Source organism: Cucumis sativus, chromosome 6 (genome assembly GCF_000004075.3).
Source record: "Cucumis sativus cultivar 9930 chromosome 6, Cucumber_9930_V3, whole genome shotgun sequence".
Lineage (NCBI taxonomy): Eukaryota > Viridiplantae > Streptophyta > Magnoliopsida > Cucurbitales > Cucurbitaceae > Cucumis > Cucumis sativus.
This window is the reverse complement of record NC_026660.2, coordinates 26,262,716-26,285,745: the sequence shown is the minus strand read 5'-3', so window position 1 is coordinate 26,285,745 and position 23,030 is coordinate 26,262,716. Positions and strand designations below refer to the sequence as shown.

Below are 23,030 nucleotides of genomic sequence, written 5' to 3'. Positions count from 1 at the left end.
CTTTCTTTTGACTGTACCGTGTGAATTTTGGTATGAGCCAACGAGGACTGAGTGAGTAAAAAGTTAAAGCGATTCAGAGCGCCAAGAAAGTAGACCGATCATGGCTCCCACTTCAGAGACGGAGTGAAAATCGAACGCGAAACTGAGTTTCTTCTTCCAAGATCGGTTGTGGCTGATCGTTGAATTGAGGAGTTTTTAGTGTATTAGGGTTTGTTTTCCTTTCCAATTCGGACTCCGAAATGGCGAGTCCGCAGTCGGCTGGACTTACTTTGAGTTCCGGTAAGGGTTTGTCTTTGACTCCAGGGTCTAGGGTTTTGCAAACCCCACTTGCCGATGAAGCTATATGGAGGCGTCTGAAAGAAGCTGGTTTCGACGAGGAATCAATTAAACGTAGGGATAAAGCTGCGCTTATAGCTTATATAGCGAAGCTCGAAGCTGAGGTTTGTTTTCTTCAGTTCTTGTGACTTACATTTAGTTTATCCACTCCCGTTTCGTATTAATTACTGATTTCTTGTAATTCTGCTATTTTGGGTGCATAACGTCTGTACTCTGTATCATTTCTGTCAGTTGTGTAACCGTATTGAAATTAATGATCCATTTTCTGATTAATATCTAGAACTAAAAGTGAAATTGAGAAAATATCGAAAGATTAGGCGAACTACCAATTTTGTAACTCCTGTTTTTTTTATCCTATCTCAATTTCATTTTAAAGAGTATTGCTATTCAAATCCATGATGATGTGAAAATTGAATAATTTCATGTTGCAATATGCCTACATTTGAAATTTTGGAGCTCAAGATTGTGAACTTTATGTAATATCTCATCGCACGTAGATGGGTTCATCATTTCTTTCGTTTTAGTAGTGTATTAAGAAAGGGTAGAAAAAAGATCCCTACACCTGCAATAATGAATTTTACTGTATCTGTTATCCTTTCCCAGTAATTTTGAGCTTTTTTTCCCTTTAAAAAGGATTCTATCCTTTTCAGGCACTTCACTGTACACATGGGCAATTAGTCTCTAAGAGTGACCAGTTTGCTCTCTTTTTATAATGGGTGCTATGTGTTTGATTTATATCTAATAGTCATTTGTCTCATGGTTTAATCTAATAGGATAGGATTCTCTAATTTGCTTTAAAGACTTGTATCTGCTGTCTTAGGTTGGAAATTATTGGACTTTAGTTTTTAGTTTCTTCTAGTTCAACTTTCACAGTTTGTAGTGTGCCTGGACCTTTGTCATCAACTTTCTGTCAATGAACTTTTTGACAACAATGAATGCCATTTCTACTGTCAGCGGTGTAGGACCAATGTGTACAATACTATTACTGTTGTTTGTCTTGAATTAGCTCAACTATATACCTTCTTAATATGAAATTCTTCTGATGAGTAATTATTTTGAAGTTTTGAATTGGTCTTTCTTCTGGTGGGATTGTATCTTAACAGAAAGAGCTCTGGTTTTTGTATTGCACTTATAAATTATCTATTTTTTCCCCTACTAAACTAATGTATGTATTATTGTTAGATGTTTGACCACCAACACCATATGGGCCTTCTCATACTAGAAAGGAAGGAGTTGGCTTCAGATTACGAGCAGATGAAAAGTAAAGCTGAGACAGCTGAATTAATGTATAGGCGTGACCAAGCTGCTCATTTGTCAGCTTTAACTGAAGCAAAGAAACGGGAGGACAATTTGAAGAAGGCTATTGGTATCAAAGAAGAATGTGTAGCAAGTGTAAGTTTCTATTTGTAAAAGAGTTTTCTTGACCATGCATTGCATTTAACTTTGCTTTCTGCTTTGTAATAGCAAGTGTAAGTTTCGAGGAAGAGTGTATAGCAAGTGTAAGTTTATATTTGTGAACAAGTTTTCTTGACCATGCACTGCATTTATCTGTGTTTTCTGCTTTTATAGCTTGAGAAGGCTTTGCACGAAATGCGTCTAGAATCTGCTGAAATCAAGGTTGCAGCTGAAAGTAGACTGGCTGAAGCACGCATTATGATGGAGGATGCTCAGAAGAAATTTGTTGAGGCCGAAGCCAAACTACATGCAGCAGAATCTTTACAAGCGGAATCTAACCGGTGTAATCGTGCTGCAGAAAGAAAGCTCCATGAAGTTGAGGCACGGGAAGATGATCTAAGGAGGCGTATGGCTTGTTTCAAGTCTGAGTATGTATTTTGCTTTTGTTTGTTTTATTCTTTCAGCATATTTGATGTGCTTTTTTGTATTCATTTTTAAAAAATATGCTTTGGCTCTCTTCTCTGTAGGATACGTGATTGGTAACATTCAGAGTATAATTTGATGAAAGAAAATCAGGGAACATTTATACTAACAATAAAACATAGCAATCTGAAAGAAGAACTTGATTCAGTTAGAGTTCAGAAATTTGTATTCTAGGGATGAAACTTTAATATATATTCTCTTGTTTCAGTTGTGATAAGAAAGGGGAGGAGATTGTGCTTGAGAGGCAATCTTTAAGTGAAAGACAGAAAGCATTGCAGCAGGAGCATGAGAGATTACTTGATGGACAAGCTTTGCTTAATCAGCGGGAGGAGTATATATTAAGCAAGACTCAAGAGCTAAGTCGATCTGAAAAAGAGTTGGAGGAGTTAAGAGCTAGCATTGAGAATGAGCGCAGAGCAGTTCATGATGAGAAGTCCAAGATGCAACTTTATGAAGCGTCTTTATCAAAGAGAGAAGAGGTTAATTCTTTCCCCCTTATTTTGGATAGCGTAATATCCTGTGAATAAGTTATTGCTTTGTCCTGAAAATAATATTGGTTCACCTTCTGGGTTTTCAGGCTGTCAATAGAATGGAAATTATGATGAACAGGAGACAGCAAGAGCTACTTGTTTTAGAGGAAAAAATTGCAACAAAAGAAACCGTGAGTTTCTCTAACCTAGTCTTTATCTACTTTTGCATCACTCTGGTTCTTCTTATTAATTTTACTTGCACCTTAAGGATTATGTTAACTTTTTCCTTCCTGGAATGCATCCTGTTTCATTCTATGTTGTACTGAACTACCTTTTGAAGCACTCATTACTTTTTATTCTTCTCTGATTGGGTTCTGCAGAATGAAATTCAAAAAGTTGTTGCGAACCATGAAAGTACTTTGAGAACAAAGATATCAGACTTTGATGCTGAGCTGCAAATTAAGCAAAAAGCAGTTGAAGATGAAATTGAAAGCAAAAGACGTGCCTGGGAGTTGAGAGAGATGGACCTTAAACAGCGGGATGAGCAAATCTTGGAAAAGGAATATGACTTGGAGGTTCAATCTAGATCGTTGGTAGCAAAGGAGAAAGAGGTAGAAGAATTATCCAAGTCTCTTGATGAGAAAGAGAAGAACCTGAAGGCTCTTGAACAAGAGCTTGAACTTAGTAAAGTACTCCTGCAGAAAGAGAAAGACGAGTGCTCTAAAATGAAACGAGATCTTCAGTGCTCCCTTGATTCTCTCGAAGACAGAAGAAAACAAGTTGATTGTGCAAAGGACAAGCTTGAAGCCTTTAGGAGTGAAACAAATGAATTATCCCTACTAGAGATGAAGCTTAAAGAAGAACTTGATTCAGTTAGAGTCCAGAAATTGGAATTGATGGATGAGGCAGATAAGTTGATGGTTGAGAAGGCCAAATTTGAAGCTGAGTGGGAAATGATTGATGAAAAAAGAGAGGAGCTGCGCACTGAAGCTGAAATTCTAGCTGCAGAGCGGTTAGCTGTGTCCAAGTTTATCAAAGATGAACGTGATGGTCTTAGATTGGAGAGGGAGGTAATGCGAAAACAATTCAAGAATGATAGGGAGACACTTTCTCGTGAGCGTGAGGAATTCTTGAACAAGATGACATGTGAACGGTCTGAGTGGTTGAATAAAATGCAGCAAGAACGTAAAGACTTGCTAATGGATGTTGAGGCACAGAAGAAGGAGCTTGAGAATTGTCTTGAGCAGAGGCGTGAAGAATTAGAAGGCCAGTTGAGGGAAAAACTAAAGAACTTTGAGCAAGAAAAGAAGAACGAACTGGATAAAATTAACTTCCTTAAAGACAAAGCAACTAAGGATTTGGAAGAGGTTGCATTGGAAACAAAAAAACTTGAAACTGAGAGAATGGAAATTAATTTAGATCGTGAAAGAAGAAACAGAGAATGGGCCGAACTGAACAATTCCATCGAGGAACTCAAGGTTCAAAGGGAGAAACTAGAAAAACAGAGAGAGTTATTGCATGCTGACAGGGAGGAAATTCTTGCTGATATTGAACGTTTAAAGAAATTTGAAAATCTGAAAGTTGCATTGGACAATATGGCTGTGGCTGAGATGAACCAATCTGATTTAGACGTTGCTCAGCCAATAAGTTATCCAAGAAGGCGGCCACTTGTTAGAGATGCTGAGCACCAGATAGATACTCAAAAGATTACTAATGGCTTTGACTCCCCATCTGTTCTTAAAGTAGATGGTGATTTACCTCCTACTTCTACTCGTTTCTCATGGATTAAACGTTGCTCTGAGTTGATATTCAAGCAATCTCCGGAGAGAGAGAGGGCGCCTACAAGATATCCTGTTAAAAATCCAATCAATCAGGCTGACCAATCAAGCTCAATATCTGGACAGCTCTTTCAGTCTCCTGAGTTTGAAATGGATAGGGGTAATGAGAAGTCTCAAAGAACTATTACTGAAAGGCAGGATGTGAAATATGCAATTGGAGAACCGAAAGTAATTGTTGAAGTACCGCCAGCAAACAAGAACATGAATGGAGTACCTGTTCTTGAATCTGAGATTGTCGATGATGTTACATTGTCTGATCATAGGGTTTTGACTGGAAAGAAAAGGAGAGCTACCAACATTACTCATCCTGATTCCTTAGGACAACTGGAGTTTGAAAATAACAATAAGAAGCAGAGACAAGAAGAAATATCTGGGGATCCTACAGAGGATGATTCTAGTTGCCCGTATGTTTTTTTGGTCTTGTCAAATCAACTTCATTCATTTGTGTTGATCTTTAGTTCTTATTCTCCCTAAAATTCATTCATTTGTGTTGATCTTTAGTTCTTATTCTCCCTACAATTCATTCATTTATGTTGATCTTTAGTTCTTATTCTCTCTACAATGTCTCGGTATTCAAAGTTTTATAACAGAATTTTAAAGTGAATAATTTGATTTCAGTGAAGAAGCAACCCAAATGAACATGCCTGAGGATCCTAAGGCATTTGTGTCATCCACAGATAACCAGGAAAATGCCAAGGAGGCTGAAGTTGTTATTGTAAGTACAGACATCAACATCATTGAAGTTACAACCTATAAACAGAAGAACTCTGACATGTCATCTGACCATCAGGAAACTATTTCAGAAAAGGTATGCTGTTTATTGTGTGACATTATTTATTTGAATGCAATTTGAGCATTCCAAATTTATGGATGGTATATTACCCTGCAGTGTTGATATCTATGTAATGGTTCAGCATCTACGCTTAGGATATGTTGAACAATCTGCTGTTTGCTGTCAGGTATTATTTTGCTATCAAGTTGAAATTGTTTATAAATAATTTGTTAAATTCATTTGACATTGGAATCACATGTTGATGTGAACAAGTTGACATAGAAAGAGTTTATGACAAAATACTTCTTCAATTGAATTACTCATTCAAAGGAGTTAGCTTTTATACTGGACCTTGAACCAATAGGATGTAATCAATAAAGTTTAAAAGAATAAAAACATTGGTGATTGGACCCAATGTTTGTTTAATAAATAACTGCTGGCGAAGAGTTTGGAGTCTCCTCCACCTAAAATGGAGGACTCGGCTCATATGCTATAAATGATGGTGAAATGGGAAGGGAATATAAGAGGTGAGCGATGTTATGATTTGAAGGGAGGAAGTGTTGGGAGCAGAAGGTTTGTTCTAGAGATTGATTTTTTTTTTTCCGGTTACTCAGACCTATTATTTTCTGCTTGTTGAGGTGTCAGACTCTTGTGCTAATATTTTAGTGTGTTCCCAATTTTAGAGTATTCTATTAATGATTCATATCGACCTCCAATTATGCCATAATGTGCCATTTTCTTTTATTTAGGTATTACATCTCCTCGAGAGTTAAGAGAATTGTGCAGAGAGTCCTAAGAAGAAGCGAAAGAAAAATTCTTGACATTTTGAGAAAGGAATGTGTGAAGCAGTTATTCGAGAATATATATGTTTTTATTGTTTGCTTTGGTCTTCTTGTGGCGATGAATCAAACCAATTTTTGGCGGAGCTTGTGTTGAAGTGTCGTGGCTTCACCCATCCTCCAAGGCATAGATATAGAGGAGCTTTAATTTCTAGCATGTTAATATCATCTAAATTGCTCCAATTTAAGATGTCAATACACATAGAGTTTGATAGTATAAAAGGGATTTGAATATCATTTCATGTTTTAGTAGCCATGCCTTGAAGGTAAGGGGGTTGTTGATCTTTGGGTGGTGTGTATATGATTCTTTTGTTGACTCTGTGTTTGTTAAAGGAATGGGTTTGTAAAATGTTCTCTTTGCTTTTTATGGATGCGCTTAAAATATTTTAGTTGAATCCTCAGATTTAGTATGCAGTTGCTCGTTAAATCTGTGATCAATAAACATAAGTATGAACTTTAAATATGTAGTTAATTCATGCATTTAATAGTTTTTTATTCAATGTTTCATAAGTTCTCTTTATTAATTGAGAAATGTAGTTTGAAAATTAGTAGTTTGGTTTGTTCTCATAATTCGGGAGTTTTTATTTTGAATAACGTATTTTTAAACTTATTTAATTTTACACGGTTATTTTTTCTCCACTTCATTTATTAATCTATTTTGCAAATCAATAGTTTTCTTCTATCAACTATTTATTTTTGGCTATTTAAAATTGAATACACACACACATTATAATTTATAATCGATAATCTCACACATTTTTTTACTTCATTATATTTACCTATTGCATCATATTCTATCTACGTCTACCTGTACTTTGTCTTTTTTTTATTTATTTATTTATTATATATATATATATACATCACTCTTTTATTAAACAAAATAATTGTTCAGAAGCACTGACTATTTCAACCATCAAGTGTCTCTGAATTTCTTTAAAAAAAAACATGGAGTACCTTTGTTTTTTTGTGACACTTATAATTCAATTTGTTTTAGCTTATGGGAGCCTCCGTTTGGATGAATTGTTTGGTGATATATGAGGAAAATGATATACTTTAAAATATGATTGTAAATTGAGACTTTCTGTTCCTGTGAATTTATCTAACATCCTATTTAAAACTAATATAATAAAACCCCAATCAAACAGACTATTAAATTCTTACCAAGATAAACACAAACTAAAATATGACAATAAAGTTTATCAATAATATAATATACTAAAATGCTTATTACTTTTCCATATATATATATATATTTGTTCTCTTTTAGTCAACGGTGGTGTGAAGAGTTATAACTTTGGACATTAAATATAAGTAACATTTATTTAATTCATTGGACTATTTCCACGTTTCTTAAAAACGCACTTCCTTTAATTTTTAAGAAAACTGATTTTTTTCTCAGTATATAATTTTTTTAAAATAATAAAATCAAAATAAGATTATTCCCTTACCACAAATTAATATATATTTCAAAATTAAAAAAAAAAAAAAACCCACTTCCTAAATTTCAAAGGAATAGCCATCTCCCTCCAATTTATCTTTTTAATTGCATAATACAATGTATGAGAGAATTTGAACATATACTATAAAGATTGAGACAGTTATTTATTTCCTATTTATAAATATATTTCTTTATTTCCTTGGTTTTAACCAAATATTAATCTTATATTCAAAGAATTATTTTGAATATATTTTATAGAATAAAGGAGGAAAAGAAAAAAAAGGAATTCCCAGAAAAGAAAAAGGAGGGAAAAAGAAAGAAAGGAAAAATAATTTTAATTTTAATTTTCCGAAATAATTTTTGTTTTTTGAAGGATCAGTTTCCGTCCGCAGATACTATTAATAAAGAGGAAGGGAACAAAGCGATCTCCCAGTTGTAAGAGAAGGGAGAAAGAAAGTAAAAACGAGGGAATACAGTTCACTCTCTAGAGAACGAGAAAATGGAGAGCACCGCCGCCCTTACTAGTCTCAGGCCTAACTATCTTCTTTGTTCTTCTCGCCGTTTTTCTCCTTTCCTTCATTCTTCTTCTTCTTCTTCAACTTCTTCCTTCAACCATTCATCTCCTTCATTTCTCAAGGTCTTTCCTCCCTTTCCTTTTTACTCAAACCATTACTGTTTGATTTTTTAATGCTTCTGTCTTTTTCTTCATTTTCACTTTGTTTTCTTCTTGTCTTTCCAGAAGAAGCTTCGTCTTCCTTCCATCAATGCTCCTCAAACGGCTTCTCCCATCAGGTGTTATGAAAAATCTTGTTTTCTAACTTTACGGTTTCCTCTTCTCTTCTTCTTTTCGCGTTGACTACTCTGCCTGAGTCCATCTTTACTAGTGATATACTCGATCTATATGGGAATATATTTAATTAATGTTGAGAAATGTAATTTGATTGAAAGAGTAGAAATTTCTTTTATTATATTTCAGTTTATAATCTCTTGTTATTTAGATGGTGAATTTTTTGGAAATTATTGGGCATGGCATTAATGAAATAAGATTCTATCGAATATGGTAAAATGGTTCAGTATCGTCCTAAGGGTATCTCTGCAGTTGTCCATAATTATTTTTGGGACACTGGATCTTATTAATATGGTTATGTTGTTATTAAATCTCCGTATGGATTGTTATGTTTTTTACGTTCGACTGATACCCACTAACATTTGTGCAACTCTGCAGCAAAGACGTAGGGGCAATACCTGAGTTTGATTGGGACAATCTTGGTTTTGGGATAATTCCTACTGATTATATGTATGTCATGAAATGTTCTCAAGGTGACAATTTTTCTAATGGTGAATTGAAGCGGTTTGGGAACATTGAGCTGAGTCCTTCAGCTGGAGTCTTAAATTATGGGCAGGTTAGATCATTTAACTATTTTAAACGTGCTGCTTATCTTTTTTCCCTACTTCTAAAGTTCGTCTCATGCTCTATATATGAAGTAGCATGATTTAATTTCTTGCCTTATCATTTTCAATTGGTTATGTAGTTCTGCATCTGCTCTTTCACTCTTATTTGGGGTTGGTTTTATTCTTGTTATGACTCAAATCTGTTCTTACCAGTTGAATCTTTCCAATAGTTTTTGTAAAATTTGGTACCCCTGTTCCACCGTTTTTCGTTCTTTATGGAGGTTGGTTTTATCTTTGTTTTGCTTTTGACCGAACCCTGATCTGTACCAGTAGATAACTTTCCAGAAACTTCTACAAAATTTGGTACCATTTACAGAATTGTCTTTCATTCCTATTCCAGTTGATCTTATCCTTGTTGTGACTGAAATCTGTTCTTACTAGACGTCAATCCACCTGCAAGTTATGTAGAGAGATCAAATCTTTTTTTAAGGACAATGAATTGAGGGACAAAATTGCATCAATGGAATCTTATTGAGTGGCTAAAATTGGACAAAAATGCCGACTGAAAGGGAGGGAGAAAACAATATATTTGTCGAAAAAATTGTTACTTTGTTCAAGGAGATTTAATGCAAAGGCATGCAAAGCACCACGTACTGTAAACTTGAACGTTATTGGGACCATTGGACTCAGAAGCACTTAGTCTCAGTAGTTGTAGTAGTATAAATCCGTTACTTTTTATGACTAATTCAACTTGCCAATTAGGATAATCACAATTATATACTTGTACAATATGGTCACACATTAAGGATACTTGTATGCAGCATGGCTAAACTACCAATGCATTCTTTTCATTATTAATTCATGAGATTGTGTATTTTGCTTGACAAATATTATTCTATCCAAGTAGGGATTATTTGAGGGTCTAAAGGCGTACAGAAAAGAAGATGATTCTATTCTTCTCTTTCGTCCAGAGGAAAATGCATTGAGGATGAAGATGGGTGCGGAGAGAATGTGCATGCAATCGCCAACTGTTGATCAGTTTGTGGAAGCAGTGAAGACAACTGTTTTGGCTAACAAACGTTGGGTAATGAATATTATTGTTTACATCATGCTTTCATTTTGTTTGGGATGTAGTGTATGACGTTTAATTTCATAATTAGTTGCTCCTGTACCTCCTTTTGGCTTGACCATTGGATTGGAACAGAAGCTCCCTACCTGTGCTTTCCAAAATTATTTGACATTACTGAATTCATAAAGGCCTCTATTGCTGATGTTTGTTGTCTCGAAAGTTCCTCTTTTACCTTAAATTTTGGTAGAAACCTTAAGGAAGATGAAATAGATGAATGGGCTGCTCTCACCCATCTCATTCTTTTAATCCATCTTACACAGAAGGAGAATATTTGGGACTAACGTGTTTTATTTTCTGTCATATCTCTTATTTCTCACCTTGCAATTGTTGATTCTCCTTTGAGAAACCTCTTTATCTCTCTCTGGAAATTTCCTTGTCCTAAAAGAGTTAAGTTTCTTCTATTGGAGATTGTCCATTATTGCCGAGATACTATGAATGAGCTCCAAATAAGATGTCCCTGGCTCCAAATTTAACCATCATGGTGCTGCCTTTGCAAAAAAGAGTGTGAATCAGAATCAAGTTTTCTTCCATTTATCCCCATCTCTTGTGAAAAATTGGGATGTTTTTTCTCTGATTTTGTTTGGCGTATTGCTGCCCCGTTGGACACCATATCACGGATCAGAATGTTGTTCACTGATCACCCTTTCAAGGAAACAAAAGGGCATCTACGGACTAGATAGATGCCTAATTCGAGCCACCCTTTGGAAATTTGGTATGAGAGGAAGTGAAGGATTTTTAAAGGAAAGGAAAGATCGTCAGAAGATGTTCTCGAATCATCATTATTTAATACCTTTTTCTGGTGTAAAATTGTTCTCAACCTTTCAATACTTTTGGCTTGAATTTCATCGTATCTAATTGGAAAACCGTTTTGTTACCCCTATATGGGATCCTTTTATATCACTCTTGGATATTTCATTCATCAATGAAATTGTTTCTTATCCAAGCAAAAAATAATTATTTGCTCTTGCATCTCAGGTGCCCCCTTCAGGTAAAGGTTCATTGTACATCAGGCCTTTGCTGATGGGCAGCGGAGCAGTTCTTGGTCTTGCCCCTGCTCCTGAATACACATTCGTAATTTATGTTTCACCTGTTGGGAACTATTTCAAGGTTTGTCGTTTTGTATGACCATAAATGCTCAAAATTATATTCGTAACTGTTAATTCTGTTCTATTGGGGGTTTTCACATGTTTTTGTTCATTAGTTGATTGACAATTGAGATTTCCACATAAATGCGATTATTAGTGGTCACAATCCAATCTTTGTGATTTGGAGAAATGCTCAACTTAGTTAGAGAAATCCACTATATCTGCATTGCTGGCAGCAAAACTGTAAAAACTAGTAAGCTTGAAATATACTGTGGCATATTTTCATTTCTCCGCACCTATATGTAGACATATATACACATTGTTTTGAGAAAATTCCCCCAACTATAAAGCTTATATTTGATGTCATAAATCAATTTCCCTTTATATTATGTTGTAATGGCTTTTTACTCTACTTTAAAATTTTAAGATTTATTGCTAATTACAGGAAGGCCTTGCACCTATCAATTTAGTTGTTGAGCATGAGTTGCATCGTGCTACACCTGGGGGTACTGGAAGTGTAAAAACCATTGGCAACTATGCGGCGGTGAGTATTTGTTTTATTTGACATTTTTTTCCATTACTTGGTTGTGTAACAGTTGATACCGTTTTCAATAGCCATCTGCTATTCTTTTTTATTATTATTTTGGAATAAGAACCGTTTGCTTCTCAATTAAACCAGGGCCAGTGGATGAAGTGAAGCTTTAGTTATATTATGGAGTAGCACAGTCGTGTTTAACCTCCTAGATTTAGAAATTGTGCAGTGTGATCTTAATTTGGGACTGAGTGATGTAGGAAACTAAGTTTTTCCTCTTTAACTATGCTGTTTGTTCTAAGCTGAATAACTTAAATGAAGATGTTCTCACCATAAAATTAAGGGATTGGAAGATCACTCATATTATTGGGATGATTGATATAATTTTCTGTGATGTTAAATTTTTGTTTGTAGGTTCTGAAGGCGCAATCGGCTGCAAAAGCAAAAGGCTATTCTGATGTTTTGTACCTTGATTGTGTACATAAAAAATATCTCGAGGAGGTTTCATCATGCAATATTTTTGTTGTGAAGGTAGTCTGCTGAACACTATAGTTCTTTATTTATTATTAGTATTTTCTAGATTTGAAATAAATTTCATTAATAAAATAAAATAAAATCTACTGACAGAATTTAATACGGTTGTAGACACTTAAAGAGTTACTGGGAAGTCTATTAGTAAGTTCCAAAAAGAGGACTCAAGACGTTAAGACAGTCTTATTTATGGCCATACTGGGAAAATGGCTTCTCAGCCACAGATTCTACAGAATAGTTCTTATAGATGAGGCCAAATTATTTTTACATTTTTCCAAATGATTCAAAAGGAGAGCTGTACAATTTTTTCTGTCCTAGGAACACATTTCTTCGCTCCAGATTTTCAGTCTTTATAAATTGCACTACTATGTAATGTTAAAGATAGAGATTGGTAGTGATATCTCAATCTTCAGTGCAAGCATTAATAGCTACTACGTCCCAAGGATTAGTTTTCCGTGATCTGCATGACGAGAGACCCAATAGAGACTTACCCCTGATGATATGTGCGAGAATTATTTCAAATAATTCTGGAAAAAAGCCAAAAAAATAGGCGTTGCCTGCCCTATCTTCAAAGGTTATCTATTGTCTTCAATATTCAATGAGTGGTTTTATTTCTCCTTTGTGTCTTTGAACGTTTTGCTAAGGTAATTTGATAGCATTGTTGCGAAAGATTCAAATTTTGGAAGTATATGGGCCTGTATATCCTTTTAGGGAGAAACTGGAGTTTTGCAGTTTTTGAGAAATTTAGTTGGACTATATGATTATTTACTTCAGGTGCGATGCCTAAGATCTTTAGGAGGGTTTTGAGGGTCGAATTTAGAAACATACTATTAAACAGTTTCTTATTTCTTTGTTCTAGACCTGTCCATTTATGTTCCTTAAGCTCTTATCACTTTTACAACCTGAATCTTCCGAACAGTTGCGTCCTAACCAGGAACCTGAATTCGTCTTCTGTCCTTTTTTCTAGTTCAATCAATTGTCAATTGTCTTAAATTTACAACCTTTTCCTGCCGAACTAAGGAGGCTTCATGATACATGTGATGGTAGATTTATTCGATGTATTGATGTTTTAATTTTATTTATAACCTTTAATTTTGAAATTGTCTTGATGACCTTGATAATTACCCGAGCTAGATTTTTCCTGTTGCCTTTTTGGTGTCTGCAATGGTCTGTTTGTTTCAACAAAATCTTTAAATTGAATATGGGTTCACGCGAATGCTCCTGACGTTCTCATTTGTTTTGATTGGCTGATGCAATTGCACCCGGCTCTTCAATTTTTTTTTTTTTGATTAGGGGAATGTGATATCTACTCCTGCCATAAAAGGAACAATATTACCTGGTATTACGAGAAAGAGTATAATTGACGTTGCTCGTAGCCTTGGATTTCAGGTTCTTCAACATTATAACTTCTATCATTTTTTTAGTTTTCTCTTTTGGTATAAAGTATAATTAATGTTGCTCATAACTATGCCCGTCCGAAGTAGTTAAATACTTAAACCACCCTGTTTTTGTCGTTGCTTCTCTTGATTTGGGTTTTCTTATCTAGTATTTATATATTTTGCTAAGTTGCATATCAATGAAGGAGTGATTATTTTAATGAAAAACAAAAAAAGAAAGGAAAATAGGCCAGTTTGATTTTGTTCAGTGAGGGCACGCTCCAGTGGCAGCCTAGATATCTTTGACATTGTTTTTTTCGTAATAGGGTCAAATAATTGTCTTATTAGATCACTTAAAATGTCCATATAATGCATGTAATAAAAACCATTTGTGAAGCTTACTCGTATTATTTGTAAAATGGATCTATTTAGCAACTAGTATTGTATAATAATTTCTGAAATATTTTTAGAGGAAACATCTTAGGTTGGTCTAGTTGTCAATAAAATGCATGCTTGCTGACAATTTAGCTTTGGACGGTAGTAAAAGAAATACTATTAACTGGTGGGAATTTGTAATATTAAAGTTGTTATACCACTGTCAACTTTTAAAGGTATAAACCATTTTGAGTTGGTCTAATGGTCAAATTCTAAATATCTATAGGATTGATAAAAGAGTTGAAGAGAATGAGTTCAATCAAGATGACCTCTTACCAGGATTTTATATCTTAGAATTTCTCTTATGAGATTAATTGTGGTGTTCACTTGGGTGTACTAAAAAAAAACTACTTTCAAATTTAATTTCCTATATTTAGATTTGATCTCATCTCAACAGGCTAGTTTACAAATGTTTTGTAAGTCGAAAATGTGATTGAGTTGGTTCTCTCTTTTGTACGTTGTTTAAATACCTGCGTAAGGAATATTATTTGTTTGTCTTGGTAAAATAATGGATTGTGATAAAAAGACGAGAGAAGTGGGCACTGATTTGAATGAGTGTCAGGTCGAGGAACGACTTGTGGCAGTGGATGAATTACTTGAAGCTGACGAGGTCTTTTGTACGGGGACAGCAGTGGTTATATCACCTGTGGGCAGCGTCACATATCTCGGAAAAAGGTAAATTTTACAAAAACAATATCTGGACACATTGAGAGACAGAGAAACAGTGGAATGAGTAGTTGGGAAATTGAAATTGCGTTCTGATTGAAAGAAAGTACATGTTCCCGTATTCATTTGTTTTTGAACTAGAAGAGATTGCAACACATACGTAGAATGGTATTAAAGTCTCTTCAACACAAACCATTCATCATCACTAGGTGGTCTTGGAAATGGGAAATCGTTTGACTAGATTGAGCTTATATCTCCACTCTTTTTACGTGGGTTGCTCGAGTAAGGGCAATAATATGGACGTGTGGTTTTTGAAGCATTTTCCTTACAATTGATGTGATGGCTGAATTTTTGCAGGATTGCTTATGGAAATGGTGTTGGGGTTGTTTCACAACAACTCTATTCTGTACTTACCAGATTACAAATGGGGCTTATCGAAGATAAAATGAATTGGACCGTCAGTCTATCGTAGGCATAGGGTGATTTTGTAGAATCATCGTTTACCTTTTCTGCCAGTCCCAAGAGATTTTGTAATATTTTCTCAGTTCTGATTAACGGTGTAGATAGGTTTAGAAAATGTTCCAAGAATAATGCTAAGGTTTATCTGTATGCTTTGTTTTGAACTGGAAATGAATGGCCCAATGATGTTTATCGAACTGTTTTGAATAATTCCTTGGTAAGTATCTTTTTAGTACATGATTGCCATTACCACTAAGCGAACCCAAACAAGTCTTATCTGGGTAAGGAATAATTGGTTGAACTGCCACCAAATTTTAGTTCACACGTAAGGCCGTATGGGATTCGACAAGTGTAAGAAAATAATTGAACTCCATTGCTATATTTTGGACGATCTAGACTATTGAATTAAATATGCATTGATTTGATTAGAGCATTGTATTTTTCCTCTAAAGTTTGGCCAGATTGACTTCCTTAAAAGCGCCCATGTTTAATTATTATTATTTTTCTGGTGTGAATTTCAATGAAATTGTTGCAACATTTCAACAAGCCCAGTGAAATATAGTTGGCAAGCATTTCTATTGAAATGGGATTTGCACTCCCTTTGTATTATTTATTTTTATTTGTATATCAAGGAAGGAACGAACATCGAGCCGTTGACATTTGGTATTAATCAAGGCAAAAACGTTGTATGTGACACCATCCTTTCATCCTTATGCCTTGTACATCCCCACTTTCTTCCTCAAATCCCTCGTTCAAATATGCAGCTAACAATATGTATTTGGTAGGTGGTAGATAGTCCGGATTTTGTTATAGTATTTCATGGTATAAACTTGTATTATAATATTATAAATTATATGATTTTAAAATTTAATAATTATACAAAAAAAATTATACTTCAACGCAAAACCTTCATCTTTTTAATTTTGAATCTAGTTTCTATTTAATTCACGACTTTTAAAATTTTTAAGTTTAATTTTAATTCAGTTTTTAGGTTTTAAAATATTAAAAATTTACTATTAACATTTATTTTTCTGTTTCGATTTCAATATTTACATCTTAATTTCAATCTTTTTTGTTAAGTACTTATTTTCTTGTCTTCATTCACACAATGTATTAAAAATAATTAAACAAATTTATAATTAATTAAACTTAACTATTCTTTCACTTTATAATTATTTTTAATTACTTAGTAAATATTAATACCAATGTTTATTTGTAAGTGAGTATTTAATGAATAATTGAGATTTAAAATGTAAAATCTTAAGATTTATTAACCAAATTAGCAAATATTAAAAATAAAATTGTAACATTTTAACACTTACATATTAAATTGAAAACTTAACAAAGAGTAAATGTGAAAGATTTTGAAAGGAGAATGAATAGATAGTAGAACAAAAGTCTACCAACCAAGATATTTTTTCCAAACAATTGTAACTATAATCAGTATTATGACCTATAATTAATATATTAGCAAACAGTACATTAGAAAAATTGTTTAAATTAAAATTTAATTTATGAATTGTACGGAGTCCTTTTTATTTAAATTGTCTGCAAAATGTGTCCAGAATGACTGAATGCAACCAAATTTTTTAGCTGATTTCCATAAAAGTTCGACCAATAAGTTAGTACCCTTCTTGCTCCTGACAAAGGGATGGGCTCTTTCTAGATTATTAGTCAAGCTAAGCTTCAACTCCTCTAATATTTGCAAACCAACCACCAACATCTTGACTAATCAATTTTAAAATTAAAAAGAAAGAAAATGATAGACAGAAGAGTATGAAGAAAATTAGTGTTTTTTCTAGCAAGTTGCAACTGATCCCATTTTTTAATCAATCAGTAGAAACGTTTTAACTACTATATATTTTTCTAATGAAAGTTTAATATTCTTCTATCTGATTTTATCTTTTGTCAATGTTTCTATAGTGTCATGGAAATAACAAATAGCCATGCTTCCTTCGATATATCATTCATTACCATTTAAAAGGATGATGTTTGAATATTAATATTTTACTCGAAAAAAGAAGAGAAAGAAGAGAAAGAAGAGAAGTAATAGATTAGACATGGGAATGCAATTAGAAGTTATATAAAACTTTTAGATGTGGTCTATTCCCATTTATAGTTGGGGACTGTTTTACAACTGTTGAAAGAAGAACAAAAACAATTCCCCATAATTTGTAACCCACATTTCTATGCCACCAAACAAAACAACAATATTAAAATAAACAAAAAAACATGGAAGCTGCAGCAGGCAAACATCAGTCTGAAAAGATAATGAAATGAAAGCTGGAAACCAATCTTATCAATCTTTCATTGACCACATCACATAATAAAAATTATAATAACAATAATAATAATGTAATTTTTTGTTTTTAATTTAATTGTTCTTCAAGTCTTTGTCTTGTTGCCTCAGGAGTCCAAAAGTAGGTCAAATTTGGAAGTAAAATAAGCTACACACATTCCATCTTGTCATCCACCTAGCCCAACACCCTCTCCAATTCACACTTTGAAATCTTCAAAATTTCCTATTTTGTCTTCATCTCTCTATTAACTTTTTTTATTTTTGACCTTTTGCAACCCCTTCCCCCTTATAAAAATGTTTTCTTCTTAAAAAAAAAAGAAAGTAATTAGTCTTTTTTTCCCCCTTTTAAACTCAAAGGACACCTGGATCTTAAAAGAGATGGTTAGAGAGGAAATTAAAGCTCATAGCTGACTGTTTAGCTTTAGCTTTATTGAGGAAGAAGATGTTGATTCCATGAAAAAGATTTAGTTTCAATTGCCATTTATATATATTAAAGCTTTGTACTTTAAGACTTTGTTTGGGTTTAGCCAATTTGAAAGACTGATTCCATTGTTAGCTAAGCATGAGATCATTTTGATGTTCAACCAAATGTCGTGTTTGCTTACATTTAGCCTTCTTTTCCCTTTTTTTCTTCTTTTTTTCCTTCTTTTTTTCCTTCTTTTTTCAATTTGATTGTGATTAGGAACCGTGTGGAGAATTAATTAGATGTGTGTGTTTGAAGAGAAGTAATATATAAATGTATATATGATCGGTTTTATTATATTTAAATGTGTTTTTTGTTTCTAGATGTTCTTAATTTTCTTGCAGTTTCTGTTGATTTTTATTTTCAATTTATATGGTCAGACACGTCTTCGTTAAAACTTAACAGAATCACATTCATTGAAGTCATTCAAAGAAAAAAGAGGAAGAAGAAAGAAGGAAGAAAAAATCCATGGTATTAAACTGAATATGGGTAAACTTAAGAAACATATTATCCAAAAAAAAAAAAAAAAAAAAGCTTAGGTTGTTATATATACTAGGGTTAAATTGAAGATGTCAATCTCAAATTTTCAACATATATACACTTTTTTCCCCATTTGTGGGCTCAAAAATTAATATTAATTTACCCTAATCTGATAATTTTGGGTACTTTGAACTTAGAAGTGCTTAGTATATTTTCTCACAAATGAAAGGGAATTTATTTTATTTTTATTTTGGGTATTGCTTCATTATCAATCTGCTAATAAACTTGACTGACAGTAGGTTTGTCAATGAAAATGTGTTGATTGATCAGAGAGTTGTAATTAAGTTTGTGTTGATTAACTTTAGAAATTTGGGTTTTATTTCCTCATTCATGAAAGCCATTGAAATAAATTTCATCATCCAAAGCTAATCGAAATACACAACCATTTTAGAGTATATTCTGGAATGATTTTAAAATGTTTAAATTCACTTTCATTTTTCATTTTCAAAATCAAAATTATTCTAACTCAAATTTAAAGTACGAAAAAACACATCTAAAGTGAAACATTTTCATGTAAACAAAATTAAAACTAAGAAAAGTGATGTTATTGTTATTTAAAATATGTTTTTGAATAACAATAATGATAGAAAAACATGTAGAGAAGAAAAGGAAAAAAAAGAAAAAGGAAATAATCTCTAAGGACATACAATGGACAATGCCAAAAACAAATATTTGAAAAGCATATTGTATGCATCCCACATCACAAACATGACCATATTATATGAGAGAGATAGAAGAAGCTATGCAAGGCCAAGTGAAGACCATTTCCATCCCTTTGGTGTTGACAAAGCCATATGTTGTACTTTACCTTTTCTCACTCTCCATTCATTATACAAGAGAGAGAAACCAAACCAACAAAAAAAAAAAAAAAAAGTAAATTACAAATTTAACCACCGATCAAATTTGATTTTGTATCAATTTAGTCTCAACAATTGTTTTTAAATTTAAGGAAGAATATATTTCTTTTTAACTTAAATGACCCAATAAATGTACCGCACATGAAAATTAAACATTAGATTTCTAAAAATTAAGTATATTTCTTTCAACTTTTCACCCTGATTTTTGTTTCATGTCATCTAAGTAAAATAGTTGATTCTTAATCGCATTCTACAAAGAATAATAATAATAATTAATTAAATTTTAGATTCATGACTTACACGATAGGAAAAAAAAAGAGTTGAATTAAGTTAAGAAAAAAAGATTTGAAAAAAATACACTTTTATATATAAAATTTGAGTGGTCTTCAAATAATTCAATTTCTTCTTTCTAAATTAGCTTCTTTTTTTAATTAAATATGTAAAAATGTATTCCAAACACCTCTTTAATTTTTAAAAATATTAGTAGACAATATATAACAAAACAATAAATTGAAAGGTAAAAGGAGGTAAATTCATAGGTTAAATTTTCTATAAATCTAAAATAAAAAGAATTACATGATTTCTAAATAACTTATCTTTCAAAGTAAACACTAACAAATTATAATACAAACATACCATACCAACGTAAAAAAAGAAAAAGAAAGAGAAAAAAACAACATATATAATCTAATGTGATCAATTTTAATCTAATCCTAATCTAAGAGGAGGGAGAAAAAGAGGAAGAAATCAAAATAAATATATACAAGCTTTTTGACTTTTATAAATGATATTATGGTGAGTCAAGTCAGCATATGCAGATTTTAATGGGATGAGATGAGATTAATTAATAATAAGAAAAGGAATAAAGAGGAATTAGTGTGGAAATTAATTAATTAGTTAATTAGAAATAAAAGAAAAGAGAGAGAGATATATATATATATATAAAAAGAGTGGGAAAAGATAGGCATAAGAAAGTAGTTCCAAAATAAAAGAGTGACGCAATATGATTTGACAGTGGCTGCCTCCCTCCCTTTCTTCTTCTGCTACCAATTCCTCCTTCCTTCTTCTTTCTTTCAAAATTAAAACAAAAACACACACACACACACACACACACACACACACTCCTTCTTTCTCCATACCATTATTTCTCATATCTCCCCCTTTCTCATCTATTGGTTATTGCCCATTTAATCCCTTTATTTTATTCTCTTTTCCTTTTTCTTTTCTGTTTAGCTAACCAAAAGGCCACTCCCAGTCTCCCTCCCATTATTGTCTGTCATAATTCCAAACTTTTTTCTTTGTCTTTAACTTATTTTATTATCCTTTTCCTTTCATTACCATTATTATTAATATCCTCATTTTACACTCATTTGAATTGTTTGATTGTTTCTCTTGACATTTGGTCACCAACCTTAACGAAAATTTACCCATTTTTATTCACACTTCTATCCAGTCTTTGCTTCTATATTTTCTCACCTTTTTCTAGAGCTTTCTTTCTTTTTCTTCATTTAACAATTCTTATTTATCTGTGAATATATTTTCTTCGAATTCTAGAAGAAAATATATGTTATTGTGTAAGTCGTTGATATATTTGGGTGAGTTTTTTTCTTCCTTTTCAAAATTTCAACGGCTAAACCCTATTTTAATTTAATACAAAGCTGCATCATTGCCTGAAGTATATAAGAAGATGACGACCTTTGGGATAAATTAAATACATGTGTCTAACTAGTTTGGAAATATTTGAGTAAAATTGGAAAATCTTTAAGAGAAAGCAAATGTTTGCCACTCCTATTTACGTATATTTACCAATAAATTAATGTTTTGGCAATCGTTGTTTTTAGCATGTTTAGGATTGAAAAAATATGAATCAGAACCGTATCAATGAGAAACAATAAGAATTTGGCCATTGGACTTTTAGGATTCTATTTGATACGTCAGTATATTTTTAATTTTGTATGATTTAATACATTTCTAATAAATTTTGTAATTCTCTCTAACCCTAGATCACTTGTTAAGATACAAAATTGAATCACTCTAATTTCAATGTAATTGCATTGGGTAGGTGAATAAATGTTGCACACATCACATAGATATGTTAATATTGTATAGACTTGGAATTTAATAAAAACAAAATCGAAAGTTTAGAAGTTTCGTAAATGTATATGATGTATGAAGAGGATGTTACAAGTGTACCAAACCTAATTGAAATAATTTGATATATGTAAGGATGATTCATACCTTCTGTTTTTTAAAAATTATTACATATCAATAAAGTTTAGAGGTGTTTTTAATGGAAAGTTAAAATTTTAAAGATTTATTTTACATATTTCAAGTCTCATAGGTTTATTGTCATCACCACTAGTGCAAATTGGTGTATTAATTAAATATTTTTTTTTCATTATTATCATGATGCTATTTTCCTTAAGGGGAAAAATATAAACACGACTTTTAGAAGACTGTGAACTAAATTTTTGATTTAAGGAAATATGAAATTATTTAAACCTAAAATTGTAACTTGAGTTCAATGGGTGAATCTATGATTCTGTGAAAATTAGTCTGTAAGAAAAGTGGGAAAAAAAAAACAAAGAATTAATTAAGTAAACGTAAATGCAATGCGAAGCAATAAGCATTGTATAAAAAATTAGATATAAATAAAACATTTGTAATTTGTTTTTAATCATGTGGGTAATGAGAAAGAAAGTAGTTAGAACCCTAGCTACATAACTGGGGATCTGCATATAGTTTTTTTTCCCTCAGTTAGAACTTAAAAGTGAACATTTTGTGAGAAAAAAAGAAAAAAGAAAAAGAAAAGAGAGACCAGGATGATGGGAGGGACCTATTGCCCTAACACTATTTTTGGTTTAGGAAAAGAATATATATGATTGTCAGAAAATGTTTTTGCTTCACTCTACAGTCTACAGTCTTATCTTACTATAGTTTTGGTACTTAATTAAGTTTTGGTAGAGAAGTATTAAACACGTATATTGTTGATATATTTTTCAGTAATTTATTTAATAAGGTGGCAGCATAGCAGGGCAATAATATAAACCAAATCTCTCTTATGTACCAAAAAAATAACCCTGCTGCTCTCTTGCAGGGCAATACCTCTCCAACATCATCTCAACTTTTTATTTTTTATTTTTTTTATCTTTTTCAAAATTGAAAAGATGAAAAATAAGAAGGGGAACAACTTTGGCTGACCGATTCAAAACAGCTTTTATTTTTTATTAGTTAAAGTGGGTATTCCCTTTCTATAGGACACACAAAACAAACACCCACACACACATATGATACATATTTCATTAAAAATAAAAAACTATTTCATACACTTTTGTTACTTTGGAACCATTCTTTCCCTTCTTCCTGACTAAACCCCCATGTGAGAGCACTTCCCCTCCCCCCTTCACATTTTACTATTGATCTACACACTTTCCCCTTCTTTCTAAATTCTTTTCCTATTGCTTTTTTTTGTGTGTGTGTGTGTGGTGAATAGTATATATATATATATAATTTAATAAATGTGAGAGAAAAAGATATTAGAGGGACGAATTCATGAATTGTTGTCTATATTGGATTAAGAGGAAAAGGTCAAGGACAAAAAAGAAACCTTTTTTAAATCTCCAAATTGTGGCATAAATTTCAATTTATTTTAACCTTATTAAATCATAAAGTTGGGATCTTTTTTCTTCTTTTCT

At 32.5% G+C, this 23,030-nt stretch overlaps 2 protein-coding genes across 3 annotated transcripts; both read left to right on the top strand.

Moving 5' to 3' along the window:
• LOC101217664 (protein CROWDED NUCLEI 4) lies at positions 1 to 6,543 on the top strand. Of its 2 annotated transcripts, XR_969874.2 has the most exons (9): positions 1 to 440; positions 1,519 to 1,728; positions 1,906 to 2,159; positions 2,423 to 2,693; positions 2,792 to 2,875; positions 3,065 to 4,926; positions 5,141 to 5,330; positions 5,412 to 5,481; positions 6,044 to 6,540. XR_969874.2 is itself a non-coding variant. In XM_011659611.2 (8 exons), exons 1-8 carry the CDS (start codon positions 240 to 242, stop codon positions 6,065 to 6,067), a joined length of 3,096 nt encoding a protein of 1,031 aa, XP_011657913.1. In that variant the 5' UTR covers positions 1 to 239; the 3' UTR covers positions 6,068 to 6,543. The 2 variants fall into 2 exon arrangements, 1 of the variants encoding a protein (XP_011657913.1); XM_011659611.2 differs by lacking the exon at positions 5,412 to 5,481 and having other exon boundaries at positions 6,044 to 6,543.
• Positions 6,544 to 7,982: 1,439 nt separating this feature from the next.
• LOC101217437 (branched-chain amino acid aminotransferase 2, chloroplastic) lies at positions 7,983 to 15,411 on the top strand. Its single transcript, XM_004143367.3, has 10 exons — positions 7,983 to 8,208; positions 8,311 to 8,363; positions 8,797 to 8,974; positions 9,871 to 10,047; positions 11,068 to 11,199; positions 11,623 to 11,721; positions 12,124 to 12,240; positions 13,534 to 13,629; positions 14,614 to 14,726; positions 15,075 to 15,411. The coding sequence occupies exons 1-10, from the start codon at positions 8,071 to 8,073 to the stop codon at positions 15,187 to 15,189; spliced, it is 1,218 nt and encodes a 405-aa protein (XP_004143415.1). The 5' UTR covers positions 7,983 to 8,070; the 3' UTR covers positions 15,190 to 15,411.
• The last annotated feature ends 7,619 nt before the right edge of the window (positions 15,412 to 23,030 follow it).